Here is a 20,682-nt window from a genome sequence, read left to right as displayed (position 1 = left end):
ACACTCAGTTCCATCTATTCATGTAATCCCGATCGCCCAGTTACAAGCAGGGAGATAGGAGTTTGTATGGCCTGGCCGGAACATGCGAGCCCCTTCCCCTGAGAGGGTATTGGTGGAGGGCTGTTGCTGGGGGAAGCAGAGGTATTTTAAGGACACAGCAACAGCCCTCCTTCCTTCTTTGCTTGTGGGCACCGAGCAGACCTGACCCCATCCAGCCACCTTAGGACCAATGCAACTTCCAAGGAGGCCTCCTACACTGGATCCCACGTGCAGCGTGTTTGATCTGTAAGGTGGGGATGGGGGTTTGGACAGACTCTGCCCAAGGAAATGATCAGGTGCAGTCCAGGCACACTTTCCTGGGAGTAAGCCCCATGAAGCGCAGGGGGACTTGCTTTTGAGCAGACATACTTGGAGTGTGCTCCCAGTCCCTGGCCTGGTGGGCGGAGGGGGCAGGCTGCCGCCTTCCAGCTCAAAGCCAGGTCTCCCTGCTGGCCTCACCGGGGTCTCCAGCGCAGGTGGCGCTTGCAGCTCCTACTGCTGCTTCCCGGGAGGGCGCCCACAGGGGTTGCTGGAGAGGGGCACCGTGATCGCACGGCTGCTCCAGGGCTCCCGCTTGCCCAGATGGCAGGTTGCAGTGTGCTCCATGTGGGAGCAGGCTCCGCATGACGCGGAGCCCTCCCAAAGGCGCAGGCACCTGTCCATGCGCTGCGCAAGCTACAGGACTGTTGCAGCTCCCTCCGCACGGCTAGCAGGCAAGCCCGGGGCTCCAGAAGGTGTCCTGCTGAGCGGATGACCTCTGGATCCCTACGGTGTCATGCACATGGGGAGCCCATGACCCTCGCTATGGGAGGCGGGTGCCAGCTCAGCGCCTCTGCTGTCACCCGCTTTCATGGAAGTAAGCCCCAGGGACTGTAATGGAGCTTACATCTGAGGAGCCAGACATAGGCTTAAGCATTGGTGCTGCAACCCCAACCATGCTTTCCAGGGAGTAAGCTTCTTGGACCTTAAGGGGGCTTGCTTATGAGTAGGCATTCAGAGGCTAGGACCATAGGGCTACAGTCCTTGCCCAACTTTCCAGGGAGTAAGCCCTTTGGACTATAATGGGCCTTGCTTCTGAGGAGGCAGGCAGAGCCTTCCTTGGACTCTGGCCGCAATCCTAGACACACTTTCCTGAGAGTAAGCCCCATAGTCTATAAGGGGCCTTGCTTCAGAGCAGGCATGCAGAACCTTGAACTTTGGCCACAATACTAGCCACGCTTTCCTGGGAGTAAGCCCCATGGACTATAAGGGGCCTTGCTTCCGAATGGGCATGCAGAGGTTTGGATCATAGGGCTGCAGTTCTCACCCCACTTTCCAAGGAGTAGGCCCCTTGGGCTATAATGGGGCTTGCTTCTGAACAGGCACACAGAGGCTTGGTCATAGGGCTCCAGTCCTCGCCCCTCTTGCCAGGGGTAAGCCCCGTGGGGGCTATAATGGGGCTTGCTTCTGAGTCCGCATGCAGAGGCTTGGAACATAGGGCTCAGATCCTTGCTCCAGCTTCCAAGGAATAAGTCCCACCGAGTATAAAGGGTCTTGTTTCCAAGTAGACATAGCTGGAAAGGCTACAATCCTGTCCACACTTTCCTGGGAGTGTGTTCCATCGATTTTAATGGGACTTACTGATACAGGCATAAGATGAGCTCCAGTGAGTGCAAGCCAGCACAGATCCAGTAGCTCCTAAATGGGCACATGTGGATGCAAGGAACTGGGGCTTCCCATCTTGCATCTTGCAACCTAGTATCTGGGTATCTTTAAGGGGGCGCATTTCCCCCCCACCAGCTGCTTGCCAAATCTAAGTTTGCTTCCCCCCCCCCCCCAAACAAGCATTGTGGCATGATGATTGCAGGTTGAGTCTTAACACAACATACTGGCACCTGCAGATGGATGAGACTGGCCAGAAGGGGCATGGACAATGGTGCAGTGGTGGCTCCCCTAACTGGCACATCTGCCCAGCTTACACCAGTCCAACCACCCACAATGATCTCCTCCCAGGCACCTGACCTCCTCCTTGTTAATACTTCATCAGTTTCAGAGACTATTTAGAGGCACACGGGGAGCCCCTGGCCATCTCGGATTGCTTACAGCATGCACTCCATATATGTGGGAGCCGCTTTGAAAGCTGCCTGGCCAGGCTTCAGCACCCAAGCAGAGTGGATGGGGACACGCTGGCGCATTTAATACTATTTTTTCCCTGGGCATCAGCAGGGCATTTAGCAACTCACTTGGTGGGCATGCTGCCCCTGCTCCTTGAGAGAGGAGATATGTGTGCCGCCCCCTACACCTTTAAGGGAAGAGTGGCGTTCCATTACCAACCTGCTTAACAGGCATGCTACCCCTTCTCCTTAGGGGAGGATGGCAATCTGTTACCAGCCTGCCTAATGGGTGTGCTTACCCGACTCCTGTGGGGGCAGTGGTGTTCTGTAAACGATGCACTTACCAGGAGTACTACCCCTACTCCTTTCAGAGAAAGGGGGGGGTGTTCCAGGGTGTTCTGGTGCAGACCCACTTAGTGGGTATAATGCCCCTAGGCCTTTGGAAGAGCTGAGGAGGTTTCTGTTAACACCCTGCATAGCCGCTTCTCCTTAGCGACGGATGATGTTTCATTACCAGCCCACTTTATGGGTGCACTGTCCCGCCTCCTGGGGAAGGGGTAATGTTTGGTTACAAACCCACTTATGGATTTGTGGCCCCTTCTTCGAGAGGGGGGTGTTCTATTAGCAACCATTTAATGGGTGCTCTGCCCCTCCTCCTAGGAAAGGAGTGATGTCCAGTTACCAGCCCACTTGACAGGATTGTGGCCCTTCTCCTTGAGAGGGAGGATTTTTCTGTTAACAGCCCACTTAATGGGTGCTCGGCCCCCACTGCTTTAAGGGCGATGTTATTACCAACCCACTTAACGGGTGTGCTACCTCTGCCCAGTGGGTGACGTTCTGTCAACGCCCCACCAGCAGGTATGCTGCCCCAGTTCCTTGAGAGAGAGGTGAGGTTGCCAACCCGCTTAATGGGTGAGCGGCCCCTCCTCCAGTGGGTGAGGGGTGACATTCTGTTAACAAACTGCTGGCAGGTATGCTGACCCTGTTCCTTGAGAGAGGGGTGAGGTTACCAACCCACTTAATGGATGAGCGGCCCCATCTCCAGTAGGGGAGGGGTGAGGTGTCAGCAATGTTGCTACCAACCTGCTTAACAGGAAGTATTACCAACCACTTTAATGGGCGTGCTGTCCCTGCTCCAGTGGGAGGGGTGGTAAGTGCTGTCAACAACCTGCTAACAGGAACACAGCCCTTATTCCGTTGTAGAGAGGGGTGATGCCGCCAACTCACTTAACAGGTGAGCAGTCCCTGCTCTGGTGACAGAGGGGCGATGTTCTGATGACAACCTGCTTAGCTACCCCTACTCCTTTAAGAGAGGGGCAATGTTTTCCAACCTGCTCGACAGGCAGGTTGCAGCTATGCCCGTTTGAGGCACTGCAGGAGTACGTAACACATGCAGCGGTGCGAGTAGGAGCCCTGTTCCAGCACGCGGGCGGCTCCCCGCTGACTTTATTCTAGTCTAGGGTGGTCTTTTTTGCGTGCCCTCATAGCCCTGGAGTTGCAGCCAAAGGAGTATAGCCTTCATCCCCTGCGTATTGAAGCAGCTTCTGCAGCCGCTGCGTTGTGCCTGTCTGGGGGCGACATTCAGCAGCTAGGACGTTGGCATTCTGCAGCCTATAGGCGTAACATTCAGATCTTTTAGAGGCAGTCTCCTTCATTGGCACCCCTTCTTTATGGGAGGCGCTACAAAGGGCAGGGGTTGTGGCAATAACTTCTCTTTCTCCTCCTGCAGAATGCTGTGAAAAGCCGGTTCGTGAACTGTTTGCGGCCATTTTGTGGTAGTTTGGGCTTGCAAGTGGGCAGCCGCGAGGCAATTTGGAATGTAGCTCGGGCTTGCCCCGCCATGCAAGTTGGCTGGCTGGCCAAGCGGGGGATGCGGTTGGGCCAGCTGCTGCCCGCAATGGCGGAGTAATTGAAGGAGAACTTTTCGCCTGACGTATTGGTGATCTGTGAAAATGCGTGAAAATGATCTGTGTGGGATGTCCGGGGTGCCGCTCAGGCCCAAAGCAGGTAAGGAGCTTGTCACCCTTCAGAGTTGGCTGCCCGGCATCACGGTGGTCTGGTTGGACTTCCTACAGTGACGGGTGTGGCATGGTGCCAACCACTATGCTAAGGTGGAGAGCATGAGGAGGAAGGTTGCCAAAGACATTGGCCAGTTTGTGGCACGGACCGGTGGACGGGTCATTGTGCATCCAGCCATTGCCTTCTCAATGCCTGCTCTCTACAGAGGAGATGGGGACACTTGTCTGAGCAGGGGACGGACATCTTTCCGAGAGACCTGCAGAATGGCCTTAAGGCGCTTCTCTCCGTTTGGGAGCGGGGGGGGGGTCGAGCGCTAGGCTGACCCCTCCTTGTGGCAGGTGGTGTGGTAGAGGCGAGCTTGGGACTTTGGAGTGCACCTTCAGACAGCATAGGCAAGGCAGAACCCAATAGCAGTCCTCAGGGGCTCAGCGGCACGAGGACATTGACTGGGGCCTTGGCCAGGACCGTGGGGGTCCTCCACAGAGGCTCGGCGGCGGCACAGCCCGCAGTCTGGCTGCCTTCCCCTAATGGGACAGACCTGGATGAGCTGTGTTGCCCAAGAACGGGGCGCAGCTTGGAGTCGGGTGCACATCCAGCCTGGGGGACAGATTTGGTTCTGGGGCCGCCCAGTGGTCCTGTCTCTGCACCTCAAAGGGGTTTTCGCTGCCCCTGCAACTGTAGGTCTCAGCCTCCCTTCTGTATTAAAATGCTAATAAAGTGGCCCTTTCTCCCATGTGTGTTGTCTCGAGTGTTCATTGGACGGTGCCCAGACAATGTTGTTAACACGATGCAATCTCACAGGACTGAGGTTTCAAAGAGAATCTCTTCCAATGTTAACAGCTTCCTTCATGTGAATGACTTTGGAATGATTCTCATTGTAGGAAAATCCTCCACTGAACTTGCAAATCTACATAGATAGAGGCAAGTAACAATTTAGTACTCTGATCACAAAACTTTCCTCAAAAATTCACATGGATTTTCTCTCAATCCAGAAACTGAAATCCATTTTAAATCCTGATTTCAGATGAAGATTAAATGGAAAATCCACCTAGCATGGGAAAGGAGAATTTACTGCTGAGAGATAAGCAGAGCATACATCCCAAAGCTGGCTCTCCATTGCAACTACACTGTAAGATTATGTGTATTCCATTACTGAAATGATTTTAAAAACACTCCCATAGAGGAAAGCACCTTTCTTTCATTTGATCGAAAACTAAATGGGGTTCAATTGAAGGTGCCCATAGTTACCTTGCTAATTCCAGATACATCACTGCATTAGAGGTATATCAGCTACGTCATATATTAAGATACTCACTTCACAGGAGGTACCAGAGTAACCTGCAGGACACTGGCAAATTTCTACAGCAGATGCATCTTTTCCCCCAGAAGAAGAGCGGTCACCAACTTCTAGACTGACACCACTCAACCTAGAGTGCAAGAGTGAGACAAAGAGATTACCGTTATGAAAGAACCATCATTCTTATGTTTCCAAAGCCAGATGAGGAAAGCAAAAATGCAACCTGAAGTGGTGAGCCTGCCTGCTACACTTTGTTTAAAGTGAGATAAAGCTTCCCATCCCTTGCTTCTATTTTGTCTTTCTTGATAGCATTCATGTTTATTCTGTGGCAAGCCCACATTACAAAACTGTCACAACAAGTGTCTCATGTAGGAAGAGGACTGGGCTTAGCTTGCAAGCAGTATCTTTTTCCTTCCATTACAAATGTATACAAAACTAGGCTGCTTGTCAAAAGACCAAGCTGAGGAATTGTCAAAGCTAAACACTCTCTTTTCTGCTTAAAAGTAGGAAAAGATGTAAGTGAACTGAAACTCTGACATCTGTAACTAAATGCATTGGGTGTCCCTAACCTAATTAACATAACCTCTTAACATCTGTTTTGTCCTGGGAAATAGCACATATACTATACTGCATTTGTATGAAACAAAGGGAAGAGTTCCTACTTCTGATGTCCCAAATCTGTGTGTCCGGCTTCGTGTGGGGACAGGGCAGTTGTCATTCGTGGAGCTTTGTTCCCTGCCTCCCAGGCCTTCCCAGCAAGGGAGAGGAGGCCTAACGAAGGGTGGAGGGGAGTGCCTCAGGAGCCTCAGCTGGGTGAAGTCCTAAAGTGCTGCAAAGAGATCATCACCACTAAGCTGCATGAAATTCTCTGCCTCTGCTGGAGAGAAGGTGGAGTACCTCAAGACATGAGGGATGCAAACATCATCATGCTGTACAAGAACAAAGGCAACAGGGGTGACTGCAACAACTACCGCGGCATCTCTCTCCTTAGTGTTGTAGGAAAGCTGTTTGCCCGAGTTGCACTAAAGAGGCTCCAGGTACTTGCAGAGAGCATTTATCCAGAATCACAGTGTGCATTCCAAGCCAACAGGTCCACCACTGATATGGTATTCTCCCTTAGACAACTGCAGGAGAAATGCAGGGAACAACGACAGCCACTCTTTATAGCCTTCATAGATCTCACAAAGGCTTTCGACCTGGTCAGCAGGGATGGCCTCTTCAAGATTCTCCCCAAGATTGGATGTCCACCCAGGCTCCTCAGCATCATCAGATCCTTCCACGAGGACATGAAGGGCACTGTTGTCTTCGATGGCTCCACATCAGACCCCTTTGACATCCGAAGCGGAGTGAAGCAGGGCTGTGTTCTTGTGCCAACCTTGTTTGGGATTTTCTTCGCAGTCCTGCTGAAGCAGGCCTTTGGAACTGCAACAGAAGGCATCTATCTCTGGACCAGATCAGATGGAAAGCTCTTCAACCTCTCCAGAATGAGAGCAAAGTCCAAAGTCCAGCTGAAATGTCTGCGTGACTTCCTCTTTGCCGACGATGCAGCTGTCACTGCCCACTCTGCCAAAGATCTCCAGCAGCTCATGAACTGTTTTAGTAAGGCCTGCCAAGACTTTGGACTGACAATCAGCCTAAAGAAAACACAGGTCATGGTTCAGGATGTGGACTCACCTCCCTGCATTACAATCTCTGCACATGAGCTGGAGGTTGTCCATGACTTTGTATACCTTGGCTCAACTATCTCCAATACTCTTTCTCTGGATACCGAGCTAAATAAACACATTGGTAAAGCAGCTACCACGTTTTCCAGACTCACAAAGAGAGTCTGGTCCAACAAGAAGCTGCCGGAACATACCAAGATCCAGGTCTACAGAGTACACTTTTTGTACACTTCTTTTGCGTTTTGAGTACACTTCTGTACCGCAGCGAGTTATGAACTCTTCGCTCACAACAGGAGAAGAAGCTGAACACTTTCCACATGCACTGCCTCCGACGCATCCTCAGTATCACCTGGCAGGACAAAGTTCCAAACAACACAGTCCTGGAACGAGCTGGAATCCCCAGTGTGTATACAGTGCTGAAACAGACGCCTGCATTGGCTTGGTCATGTTGTGAGAATTGATGATAGCCGGATCCCAAAGGATCTCCTCTATGGAGAACTTGTGCAGGGAAAGCGCCCTGCGGGTAGGCCACAGCTGCACTACAAGGATATCTGCACTGAAAGGCAAAGAGCCAAAGAATGAAGGCCCATAGCCAGGGAAACAGACCAGGGACACACTATATTTGCTCCCAGTATGGAAGGGATTGTTACTCCCGAATTGGTCTTTTCAGCCACACTAGATGCTGTGCCAGAACCACCATTCAGAGAGCGATAGCATAGTCTTTCGAGACTGCAAGTTGTCAACAACAAGTTGACATGGGTTGTGTGTGTGTGAGAGAGAGAGAGAGAGAAAGACTCTACAAGTTTTCAAAATCACTAAAATCAGAGTTTGGAGGAATAATACCATCATGTTATATATTAATCAATGCATAATTTCATGCAGAATGCAATGAAACAGAACACAGATATGTCAATGTGGTTTATCAACAGGTACAGCCAAAAATCCAGTGGAAGCGGGGCGATGGTACATCACCATGCCCACCACCTGGGGTGTTGCCCTGCCCACTGCATGGGGTGACACGCAGGCCTCCCGCACTGGGTGACGTGAATCCTAGTGACACCACTGCTACCCAGGACAGTGTGTTGGATGCAGAGCTGCCAGCACGTTGGCTGCTGTATCCAACATGCCATCCTAGTGAAGAGGCCAGAAAAAGAGGGGTGGGAAGGAAAAATACTTCCTTCTATGTTAGCCACTATGACCTGATGGGACGCCTCAGAGCTACGCCAGCTCTGTGGCTGGTGTAGATCTGAGAAGCCTGTTAGGGGCATATCTGGTGAGGGATGGGAGTTTGGGATGCAGTGGCTGCTGGTTCCACCTTGTCCCTCCCCAACCTGCCCCAATCCCATCCCCTTTCCCTCCTCTCCACTGATAAAGTTCTACTGGTGGTTGGTCTGTGCCATGCTGCTGGTGGAGCATGTCTTTCCAGCTGCTGTACTGGCAGTTGTGCAGCTGCCATCAGCAGAAGGATTACTACAATGGCAGAGTCAACTTTACGCCAGTGCACCAGGCAGTATGCTGGCGTTTCCAAAGGACAAAATTGAGCCATTAGTTTCTTTAGTCCACAGTATCATGATAGGATATAGTCACCATAAGCATACATGAGAAAAAACAGAGAAGACCAAAAAAAGTGAAAAAGGTTTCCCCCTCCCCAAAATTAATCTACAGGTGGGGCCTCGGTCTCCACGAGGGATCTGTCTTTGGACCGCCTGCAGATACCAAAAACAGTTGTGCTCCAGTCACATCCAAAGGGCTTTCTGAAACCTGTAGAGGCCGAGTTCATCCACCTGCAGCCTCTGTGGGCTTCAGAATGGCTGTTATGGCTGGAAAAAAAAATGTTACTTCCGGTTTCCCTTGCGATAAAATCTGTGGATAAACAGACTCCACCTGAACTGGATATGATTTGTGACATTTCTGTTTACTTCCTGCAAACTGTCAAACTGATATCAATTAAGAATGAAATAGAATCTCTTAAATAAAATCAAACCTTAGAAAAATACAGGGATTCTGAAAAATTCCCTTTCCATCTTTTCAATTTTCTCTGTGCGATACAATTTCATTGCAGAATTAGATTTAAAAACAGGCAAAACACTTTCTAGGCTATAATTCTATACATATTTACTTAGGAGTAAATCCTGTTGAACATAATGGGACTTTTTAAAAAGAAACATGCATAAGAGTGCACTTAAAGAATTATTAAGATATTTAAAAGCCTAGAGTAAATCAAAGAATGTAAGATTCATAAATACAACCAGATTTGCCAGCGTTCTTATTATTCTGTTTGCCTATTGAGCCACAGATTGTCTCTTACTAGTGCTGTGTAATATAATTTGAAACAATGAGAAACTGTTACACACAGAACATTTCACTCAGTATTATTCCACATTTGTATTCACTGAACAGTTCCAATTTTCATTAGGTTCTGCTATTTGGTAAATGGTATTTTAATGTGTTTTACAATTTTTATTCATTGAAAAAAAAGCTGCAGTGCAATTTTTCCCCACTTCAATGTAGTAATTTCTATTCCTCTGTGCCATTCTGCAGACATTAAAGCGCGTAATGCTGGCAGTAATAGGACACAGGATCCTGGAGATACTTGAGAAATCCCAGCATCCAGACCAAATATATGCAATATGATTACTAGTATGGCAGTCTGCTGTTGACTTCTAAATGCAAACAAGACTAAAAGAGATGCGGAATTTGAAGCAAGAACTGCACAGTTTATGACCTGGTATTACATTAATCGTCGTTTCCTGAGATTAAAGAAACAAAATGATACAATCGCCACTATGCAAGACTAGTGGACAGCCTTTGGGTTACAACATCTACATTTCACACAACATTATTTCACAGTTGTAGTCTGTGAATAGTGCCAATTTTCATTCGGGGTTGAATTCTGAGAACTGGCGAACAGATTTATATTTCTTGATGCTACATGGGTCAAAGCGACCTTTGATTGAGTTGACCATGAAAGTACTAGGAAGTTTATTGCTCAGATCACTGCCTAACTGCCGCTAAAACAGAAGAGATCCTAAAATCACAGCAAAAAGTCTAACGAAAAGCAAAATATAGCAATAAGCGTAACACTGTCCTCCAGCCCAGCTGTTTTTATTTCCTCTCCTTACATTTCCAATATGCATCTCTGTTATCAGTTGGTTTTCAAATGTTTCTTTTGTTGCTTTGCCTGCCCATATTATAAGCAATATTCACAGCAATGATTGAAGTTAGGATGCTCCAAGGAGTTAAATATTAACTCCAGCACTTTCATGTTGATACTGCAGCAAGACTCTCCCCATCAAATACATTTCTAGGTTATGAAAACTATGTCTAATTCAAAATTATATAAAAGGGTCCCATATAGAATAGAACAGTGATTCTCAACCAGTGGGTACAGGTACCACCAATGGTACTTGAAGTGGTGTCTGGTGATACTTGTGGGACCCCTGGATACCTGACACCCAGCAGTAAGGCCAGGAACATGACATAACAAACAGCAGTAGGAGGCTACCACGCATGATTTTCTATGCTCAGAAAAGCCTTCCCATCCATCCTGAGCTTCTTACCAGTGTTTGTTGCATCACAACTGGCCTCCCAATTCAGGAGTAAGTGGCAATTATGTCACTGCCAGTTACTTCTGGTGGTACTTCAAACAGGTGGACCATGTGAAATGGTACAGTGGAGGACAAACACTGAGAAACACTGAAATAGAAGCAAACTTTAACATCCTGTTTTTCTTTAATATGTCTTGGGGAGGGGGAGGTAGAATGGGGGGGGTAAGATCTGGCCCAGGAGGGGGATGGATTGGCAGCTGCCTCCTCCACCATATCCTAAACCCCTTCCAAGGTCAGGCAGTCCTGTATGGACTGCTCGGACATTCGCCAGCTAAAAAGCTGGTGGAGATCTGAGTAGCCCCACAGGGCTGGCTGGGGCATTTCTTGGGATAAGGGAAAAAATATCACTCCAAGGAGACTTCCAGTCGAATTCCAACTAGTGCTGGATACAGCACAGGCCAAGTAGAGCAAATACATGAAAGCCTCCCCAGGAACATGTGTTTGTCTGCAAAGACAAATGCTGAACATAGGAAGATATTTTCCTTATGATGTCAATTCTGGTACTCACAAATCACAAGACGAATGCACAGTTATTCATAATGAACACATTGTTTATGCTATAGGAAGGTTTCAGAAAAAATTAATCTGAAATATATCTGGGCTAGGGATTGGCTAATTTGAGTCTAAATAATTTTTTTAAAACCCATGGTTTTCTAGGCATGTATAAAATTTCTTCAGTGCTGTATTTGCCACTGAAAGCAAACAAACTATGATTATAATTTAAAAAATCTGAAACTAAATGAAGACAGGAGATGTAATTGAAAACAACTATGATCAACCTTTCTGACTGAACTTCAGCTCTGAACAAAGAAAATATCTCACCGTACTGCCAACAGAAAATGTAGTTTCAACTATTACCTGTAGATGGCATTCATCCCATTGCTGTATGTGGCTCTTATAAGGAGTCTCTTTATATTTGCCAGCACAGTCATGAATTCCCTTTTGCTGACTGGGGAATCAGTGTCATGCAGCATAAATAAGTCTTGCTTCAGCACCACTTCTTCAGTGTGATCTTCAAATGGGGTCAAGTGAATTCCCTCGCGTGACGTGCTGATTCTCAAGCCATTTCCCTGGTAATCAGAATAAATGTTATGGATGCAAACTTTTTTTTTTATGAAGTGACATATGATACTATATCATACAGAGCAAAGCACTTTGGTATAAAGGTATGCTGCAAGGCCTATTTCATATACATGATGTATATTGTTAGAATAATATTACTACTTGTGTGGAAACTTGGCGAATGATGGAACATGCAAAATTCAGATAGCCTATTAGAAGTCATGTCAACATTTTGCATTATCTTGAAAAATGCCCAAGAAAGCCCATTATCATTGATAAAGACATAAAATTGCAACAATGTAGCTGTCTACAACAATGTAAACATAGTGTGTATTCCCATCAATTTATTATACTTAAGGTCATATCAAGCTCACTTAGAAGTAACTTCTATTGAAATAATGGACCTTGTTTGCAATTATCTCATTTAAAGTGAAAACATGTTTACTTGTGCACAACTAGCAACGCAATTCTAACCCCTTATGTCAGTGTTTCCCAGCACTGACATGAGGTCAATGCAGCTCTGAGGTAAGGGAACAAACATTCCCTTACTTTGAGGAGGCCTCCGTGAGTGACACCCAACTGTAGGATGCAGCACACGTCCCATTGGTACCGCTATGCCAGTGCTGGAAAGCACTGACATAAGGGGTTAAGATTGCACCCTAGGTCTTCTGTTTATTACCATTATGATTACTCTTGGGTCCCACTTCAAATTGAAACTAAGTCGAAGAATGTATATCTGGATGTGTACATATCTGTTCTGTTACTCTCAGTTATTCGCTCAGTTCAGATGTAATGCAGAGCATGATTTGTTTTATGTCACTATGGTTTGTTTGATCATCCAAATCAGGATGTTCAACGAGCTATGCTTTTTTCAGATGTACAAACCAGGATTAAACCACTATCCGAACTCATCACTTAAAGTTGATCTGATAAATGGAGTTTATTTTAACTGTGGTTTCACATGACACCTGAACCAAGTATAATGTCTTAATCCCAGCTCATTTCAGAGGCTCCATTCTTATAGTGCTGGTATCAACAGAGATGCCAACCTAGATAAACAAGGAAGGAGGCTTATTCTAAACTGTGCACTTCTCTTCGAGGCACAGTCTTCTTTTGTCTGCCTAGCAATAACTGCACTTGTGGCCCAATCCTATTTCCTGCTAGTCCATAGCATGCAGTGCCACCAAAGAAGTACATGCTGCATGCAATGGGAAGGGATCAGACAGTTTGGGAGCAGTAAGTAAAAATCATTTTTACTTACCTCTCCACTAGCTGCCTCACTGTCTTTGGGACTCCTTGAACCTACATCCACTGTTTTGTTGACAGAAGTCAGAGGAGACACAGGGGTGTGTCAAACTAGAAAAAGGGGGATAGGGTCCTGGCATGCACTGCTACTGAGATCCACCTCAAACCTGCCCAAACCACTGCCTGTCCAGCCCGCTCCCTGCCCCAAACCTCCCACAAACTGCCACCTCCTTCAGAGCAGCATCTAAGAGTAGCTGCAGCATGCACAAGGCCTGTTGCCATTTGTGCCAGAGGCCCTGATGAGCACGACAGCAGCAAAACTTTTATGATATTACAACAGCTTTTACAGCAGTGGATCAGGTGTTCTGCTGCATCAAGTGCCCTATAGGATTGGGTTGTCCAACACTTCTCCCTCACTTTGAAACTATAGGCAGACTCTCTGCTCAGCCACCTCATCAAACAAATGGAAACTTCTCAAAGATGTTTCATTTTCAAGCCATGGCTTGTTAATAAAGATTTTTAATCTCTTTTTGGTGTGACATAGGTCAGAAACGAGTAACTTGCATTTGTGAATATCAGTTTACGTGCTGTTTTCAACTCAGTACTGAAAGAAATAGTGTTGTTGATGACAAAATGGTTGGAGAGAGATAAGAAGTTTGGGATTGCATCAGCCAGTTCCTTGGGGGACTGGGACTGGGCCCCAGAAAGACCAGAATCATACCAGAACAAGGCAGAATTCTTGAACATCTGTGGAGCCAATTCTGGCTTCCTAACAAACCATCCTTAAAATAAATTATGCATTATGTTCCAACCAGACTTTTTAGTCTTCCCCATCACTGAAATTTAGACTACAATGTAAACAACTTGAGGTAAACAACTTGCACTGAAAAATTATTGATTACACAATTGAGGCTTTTGTAGTTAACTTCTTTTTTCAGGCTTATGAGTTCTGCTGATTGTGTACCTCTAACAATAGTCTCAGATCATCACAGAACAAGTTGCGCTTTTACAGAGCACATCAAGAAATTTGGTAATACTCTACCTCTATGATGACATCAGGTTGAAATATTGCTTCAGCGGTATCTTCTTCCCCTGTGAGGTCATATGAAATGGTAAATTTCAGATGTCCTCCAGCAGCTGTTATCTGTGATAAAGAAGAATGATGCTGATCACATAGCAGAAAGCACGCCTTTAGCCATTTTGTACTACTCTTTTCCAATTACAATGCTTTCAAGGGGAAGGACTTCGAGTGCAGTGAAAGGACATGTGGATGATATAGAGCCCCAAGGAAAGTCATTAGGAATGGCTCCCCCCCCCCATACCCTCTATATTTCCCCACCATTCTTATAGTAGTGCATCTAGATACAGGCTTGGAATCTATGCATGCGTACATATTTCCTGCAAAAGGTCTGGTGTATAGAATATGCTGTATGACAATAACTTTAGCAATTTGTTCCCAATATTCTATTTTGATAAAGCCTTAATACAAAAACCATAAGTAGCTGGAGGAATTGGGGGAGCATGCAGCTCCTCTGACCCGTCCCCCTTTTCTCAGATTCATGGCTAGTGTCACCCAGCCTGGAGAACTAGGCTGCTACTACCTCATCTTTCTTATGAAGTATAACCTAAAGCAGATGGAAGGGAAATATTCATCTGCCCCTAAGAAATCTAACAAATCAAATGGAAAAGAATGCCACAATACATATAATTTTTTTTTTCTCCTGCAGGCACATCTACAAGAATGCCGGCTTTTACTTCAGATTTGCTCACTGCCTCAAATATGATATGAAGCAAAGAACCTCAAGTCATTTTTTATACGTAATGCATGCAATGCTTTGTTTATTAACTATTAACATTGCGGAGGGGGAGGAGATCCTGATCATAATAGATAAGACAAGCAGACAGCATAGACTTAGGGCAAGCATCAAAACCAAATCAGAAATAAAAATATCCGCAGCAAAAGGTACCAGTTTTGCTTTGCGACTTGCTCTAAAAACAAGAGTACTTTCAGAAAAATAAATTAAGGCTGCAATCCTATCCACACTTACTTGGGAGTAAGCCCTATTGACTATAATGGGATTTACTTCTGAGTAGACATGCATAGGATTGGGATTCAAGATACATTACAAACAAGTACAGTATAAATCCTAAGATTAGAATTTCTTTTTGTCCACATCCTCACCTTCATATTGTTGACCATACCATGTGGCCATTTTGTAAGGAGAACTGAATGATTATTCTCAAGTCTGTTCCAATGGGAATAATGCACTATCATCATCATCATGCAGCAGTTTTTTCCCCCTTGTACACAGTGTGCTTGAACGCATTAAATCATAAATAATGAAAAGAAAGGGCTTTCTTTGGTAGATGCTACCCATTCTATTGAGAAATAAATCTGGTTTTGCACAGTGGGATCACAAATTCTCTACAGTTCCATGTATGTGTTTGATGCTAAATAAACTAACAGTTGCAATAAGTGCTGCAATAATCTATACATTTTCAATCTTTTTTTTTTTTTTAAGTACAATGTGAGTCACTTTAGGTTTCCTTTGAGATTATAGTGTTTCATTATCATTCTTCAATGTTTCCATTAGCAATCCAGCAAAAAAAAAAATCCATCACCACCAGCGGCCGTAAAATCCACTGGGAACTTCATTTCATTTCAACGGGGACTTGTGCAGGATTGCACATAATCTTGGTAGACAACTACAAATCAGGATCTCTTTCTTTCTCTTTCTCTCTTTCTCTCTTTCTTTCTCACTAGAAATTTAACAACAATGCTAATATTGACACTTTGCTCTTTGTTTCTTGCACATTCAGTCATAAAATTCAAATATCACAATGGATTTTTTCCCTTCAGAGACTCTAATTTTTGACCTTCTCAAAGGAAATATAATAATTGAAAAAGGCAATAAGAAATTATTGGGTTAAAATTGACTCATTTGCACACTCAGGCATTCCACTACCTACAGTAGTAGTAGCTGGTCTTCCCCCATCCATCCAGCTATGAACAGACTTCATGTTAGGCAGCAGAGATCACAGACCTGGGAAACGCCTGAACATTAGAGGTTGGTTCAGCCAGACTCTGTGTCTCAGGGGTATCCCAAAGAGAGTCAGAGCATATGTTAATGTACAGGATGTGCATTAGATAAAATAATGGGTACATAAACAGGTAAGGTACATATACAGGTAAGGCATTGCCAAAAAGAAGTTTAAAAACAACATCCTTTAAGTGTGCTGTGCATTTTGGATAGCAGTAAAAGGATTCCAGTGGGGCAGGTTCCAGGGCATACCTGATCAGTCCTTTTCCACCAGTGAAATCCAAAGGGGTGCTGGCATTTCTGGGGGTTATATACTCACTCTCAGAGAAGCTGCTAGAACAGTGGTTCTCAACCCACCAGTTCGTGTAACGCTTTCCCCATCCCTTTAAGGGGCGGAGGAAGGGAAGGGAGGCAGCAACGCAATCCCCAGGATCGCATCACTAAAGGGGGTGAGGAGGGGTGCTTCGGACTTACTGTGAATGATGTAGGGATGCAGCAGGCTGCAGGAGGTGCGGGGAGCCCTGCGCAGCCCTCCGCAGTGCTCCCCAACTCTTGGAATCTGAAATAAAAGCGGGCACAAAGCACCTCCTGCAAAACGAAAATCATACCTCCTGCAGCCCCACATTGTTCACAGTAAGTCCGAAGCACTCCCCCTCAGCCCCTTAGCCCCTACCCGCAAGAACTTACTGAGGGAGTAAAGCTCCCTCAAAGTTTTAGAAACGCTGTGCTAGAAGCAGCACTAAACATTGTACTAAAGGTCTAAAAATACAAAGCATTTTCTTTCCCACACTTCTTTCTCCTTATCTAAGATACGCAGTGAGATTAAATAGGCACAGCTCTAAGCAGCAACTTGTGTTTCTCAGGCCCTGCTAAATAAAAAAGCAGACAGGCAAAGTATGGATGCAGCAGTTCAGGCCTTACTAAGAGGCCAACTTACAGATAGGCCAACTGGTCACGTTTACCCAGTGGTGACCCTGGGTGACATCAGAAATAGGGCCTTCTCAGTAGTGGCACCAACGTTGTGGAACTCCCTTCCCCTTGACTTGAGAATGGCTCCCTCTCTTGAGACTTTTCGGCGAGGCCTGAAGACCCTTCTGTTTAAACAGGCCTTCTGATTTCATGGCCTTTTAAAACATCTTTTCTACATCTTTTAATATTTTTTACAGGCCTGATTCCTTTATAATCTGCTGCTCTATGCTCTTTTTACCTGACTTTTTATCTGACTACTGTTTTTATGATATCTGTCAATTTGTTAATATGTTTTTATCTGTTTGTGATATTACGTTTTTATCTGTTTTTAACCTGCTGTAAGCCACCCTGGGTCCCTTTGGGGAGAAGGGTGGGGTATATAAATAAAGTTATTATTATTATTACCGCAGAGTGAACCCCCCAGGCTGGTACCTGCTCCCCAAGATTGGCGCCCCCTCGCTAACCTGGGCACTCTGGGGCCTCCCACAACATCCCAGAGCACTCAGAAAGCTTTCTGGGCCTCCAAGGCTCTTAAAGAGTAGATCTGGAAAACTGGAAGTACTGCTTAAAGGGCCCTCCAGAGGTTCAGAAAGCTTTCCAAGCACTCTGGGACACTGCATGGTGCCTCCCTGCCCAGTACCATGTGGTCCCCTGACAGTAATGCCAGGGACACCGCTGAGTTTACCAACGTCAGGCTACACTAGGCAAGCAAATAGAATAAATTGTGAAAGCTCACTAACTCTTCATGATTCCAAAGGTCTTCTGGTACAGGGAGCAGAGTGTCCTTTCTGACTCTGTCCACATTCATTCGTCCAGTTCCATCCAACATTAGCTTGTCTTCAAGAAATGCTGACGTGCAAATGCTGAATGGAATTGGGATCCACATGGAGAGGAAGAATTGAAGCAGAGCTTTTTGCACATGGTTTGGCAGTTCAGGTAAGGAATAATGGAGGATTGAATCCTCTCAATCTACACTTCAGACCCAACGTTTTCCAGTTAGATTTACTTCCAATTTTATCTACATTCAGTTTCAGTTGCCATGCCCACATAGTGCCCATAACTGCCCATGACACTGAATATCATACCTTATATTTTGCCTATATGCCACACTTCATTCCCGCTCTCATCTTGGAAAAATAAAATGACTGAGGACATGTATTATCTTATTAAAATTTATTTGATTCTCCTTCTGGTTTTATAGGCCCCCATTGCGATGTCTCTTAATTTTATATTCATATAGATTTGTTTCTCAATGCTTTAAACAAACAAACAAAAAAGTTACTTCAATACTCAAGGAACCATCATGTCTGATGCTACACAGTTCACTGCACAATAAGAGGAAGAAATCTCTGTGAAAATAGAATAGCAATCTTATTGTTTAATAGGCTGTCAACCTACCCCAATCTGACTGACACCTGTGACAGAATACTGAATGGAGAACAAGCCACCTTAACAGATGGGCAATAAGTATGTATGTGTCTTGTGTGGGCTACAGAATGCACAGATGGAATGTTGGAACATCTGTTTACTTTAATTTACGCGCTTATGTTTTAAGGAAATGTTCCATCATTAATCCAGTCCTAGGTTGGATTAGCATTTTTAGAAATAACAAATACTGGTTGAAAAGTCATAAGGAGAATTTTAGATGCTTTTGTTGCATTTAGGGAAAAGGGTGAATAGAGAGATGTAGCAATGAATTCTAATGAAGCTTTTACCATGGAAACAAAGTATGTAGGTCTTATTTTAATATAAATTCTCAGCTACGATTATATATTTTAGTGCTGCTGAAGTTCCCATTTGTTAAAAAAGGCATGAGTTTAAAAAGAATTCTCTGCCTTTGATAAGACCTTTGTCCAGAGTTTGTATTAGTGCAACAAATAAAAGGAAAATAGTATTTCCTTGTTCTGTTTGAATAAGTATATAAAACTAGGACATTTTTAAAAAGTTTTGCCCCATAACTATTTTCCAGAAGAATGTAATACCTACCATGTTATGAGACAATACTATTATCGCTGCTTATTGCCAGATATTTTTGCACCTAAAGCAAAGAATAAAAATGCTGCCACTCCTACTATGGACAGGAATGTATTACTTTAATGATACTCAGAGATAATTGTTTCTATCGGGTTGCACTGAAACCTGATTCCAAATAAGTCTCTTGAAATCAGTCTGATTACAGACTTACTGAAGATCTGTTACTTAGGCCTTGTCTATGCCTGCCATTCATATTGCTTCAACATGGCAATAAGCTAAGTGAAAGGTTTTAGGAAACATTATGCCTCAAAGGCAAGGGATGGGGTTGACAGCAAACCAAAGTTGACTCCACGTCCTAAGAAAAAAAAATCCCAGAAGCTTGGGCCAAGTATGCATTAGTGCATGTGCAGTACCATTTTATTCTCTTATCACAGATAAGAGATTGAAGACAAAAGTGGCTTTGCTGAAAGCAGAACATGATTTCGTGTCTGAGCTGAGAGATAAACAGGGACTTCTTGTTACTCTTAAATATTGATGTCCAGGATTTCTGCAAGACCAAAGAAGTGACATCTCCCCAAAGGCCAGAGCAACCAGCAATGGAAGCTGCAGAAGGGCTCTTGCAGCTGCTGAAGGCTTCTGATCCAATCACCACAGCGCCTATTGCCATAACTCCAATGCTATATCCAAGCTACAGAAATTAGAAAGGAACCAATAATAAATAATAATAATAATACAGGTATTTATATACCGCCTTTCTTGGTCTTTCTTCAAGACTTTATTCAAGGCGGTTTACATAGGCAGGCTAATTTAAATCCCTGGAGGGATTTTTACAATTGAAAGAAGGCTCTATCTTTCAAGAGCCACAACAAATACAGATGTTTCGTTCTGATCTGGCCTCCATCCTCCCATGCTCAGAGCAGATGGAAATAGCTCGGCTCAGCTTGTCAGCTGCTTCAAGGTCGCACGGTGCCGGTGGCCTCAAACTGGCGACCTTGTGGATGTTATCTTCAGGCAAATGGAGGCTCTACCCTCTAGACCAGACCTCCTGCCCACATGTTCAGTTTGCAATGAGGGTTTTAAAATACCACATGTTCAGTTTGCAATGAGGATTTTAAAAACTCTGGCCAGCAATGAAAGGAGGCAGCTCTGGAACAGAAGGCTGGGAGTTCTTTCTGGTTGTCTCCTGCCGAGGAGGACTCGGGCCCAAATCCTAACCAACTTTCCAGCACTGGCAAAGCTGTGCCAATGGGACAGGTGCTGCATCCTGCAGTTGGGTGGCACTCATGGAAGCCTCCTCAAAGTAAGGGAATGTTTGTTCCCTTACCTCAGAGCTTCATTCCCCTTATGTTGGTGCTGGAAAGTGGGTTAGGATTGCGCCCTCATTTGGTTAACCCCATGAAGATGCTTCCAGAAGGTGCATGGGTGAGAACTAACTGCTTCCTTCCTCCTGAGCTCAGGCCCCTCTGAAGCCGTCCTTAAACGCAAGTAGCAGCATTCCTTCGCTTTTGTGTATCCAGTTTGAAACCAAACAATAGCTGCTATAAGAATAGTCTTATTGAGACAAACACAAGGCATGTGCAGCACAGATTCTGTCCTGTAATAGTTGCAGATGAGGAAATACAAATCTGTCCAGATAAATCATGGAAGAACGTGGAACTCAGGAATTTGTGG

At 45.3% G+C, this 20,682-nt stretch overlaps 1 protein-coding gene across 8 annotated transcripts in view; it reads right to left on the bottom strand.

Annotated features, from left to right (window-relative positions):
• The window catches only part of LAMA2 (laminin subunit alpha 2), a 485,843-nt gene that overhangs the window by 190,275 nt on the left and 274,886 nt on the right, over window positions 1-20,682 (bottom strand). For all 8 annotated transcript variants that reach the window (XM_066614516.1, XM_066614463.1, XM_066614481.1 and 5 more), the window contains exons 13-15: window positions 14,070-14,171; window positions 11,579-11,790; window positions 5,467-5,578 (exon numbers count right to left, since the gene is read on the bottom strand). In XM_066614516.1, the coding sequence (XP_066470613.1) occupies window positions 5,467-5,578; window positions 11,579-11,790; window positions 14,070-14,171 (426 nt within the window). The remainder of the gene's footprint in view (window positions 1-5,466; window positions 5,579-11,578; window positions 11,791-14,069; window positions 14,172-20,682) is intronic.

The sequence above is a fragment of the Tiliqua scincoides genome, chromosome 1 (assembly GCF_035046505.1).
Source record: "Tiliqua scincoides isolate rTilSci1 chromosome 1, rTilSci1.hap2, whole genome shotgun sequence".
Lineage (NCBI taxonomy): Eukaryota > Metazoa > Chordata > Lepidosauria > Squamata > Scincidae > Tiliqua > Tiliqua scincoides.
Note: the sequence above shows the minus strand (reverse complement) of the source record. Positions and strands in the feature narration are given on the sequence as shown.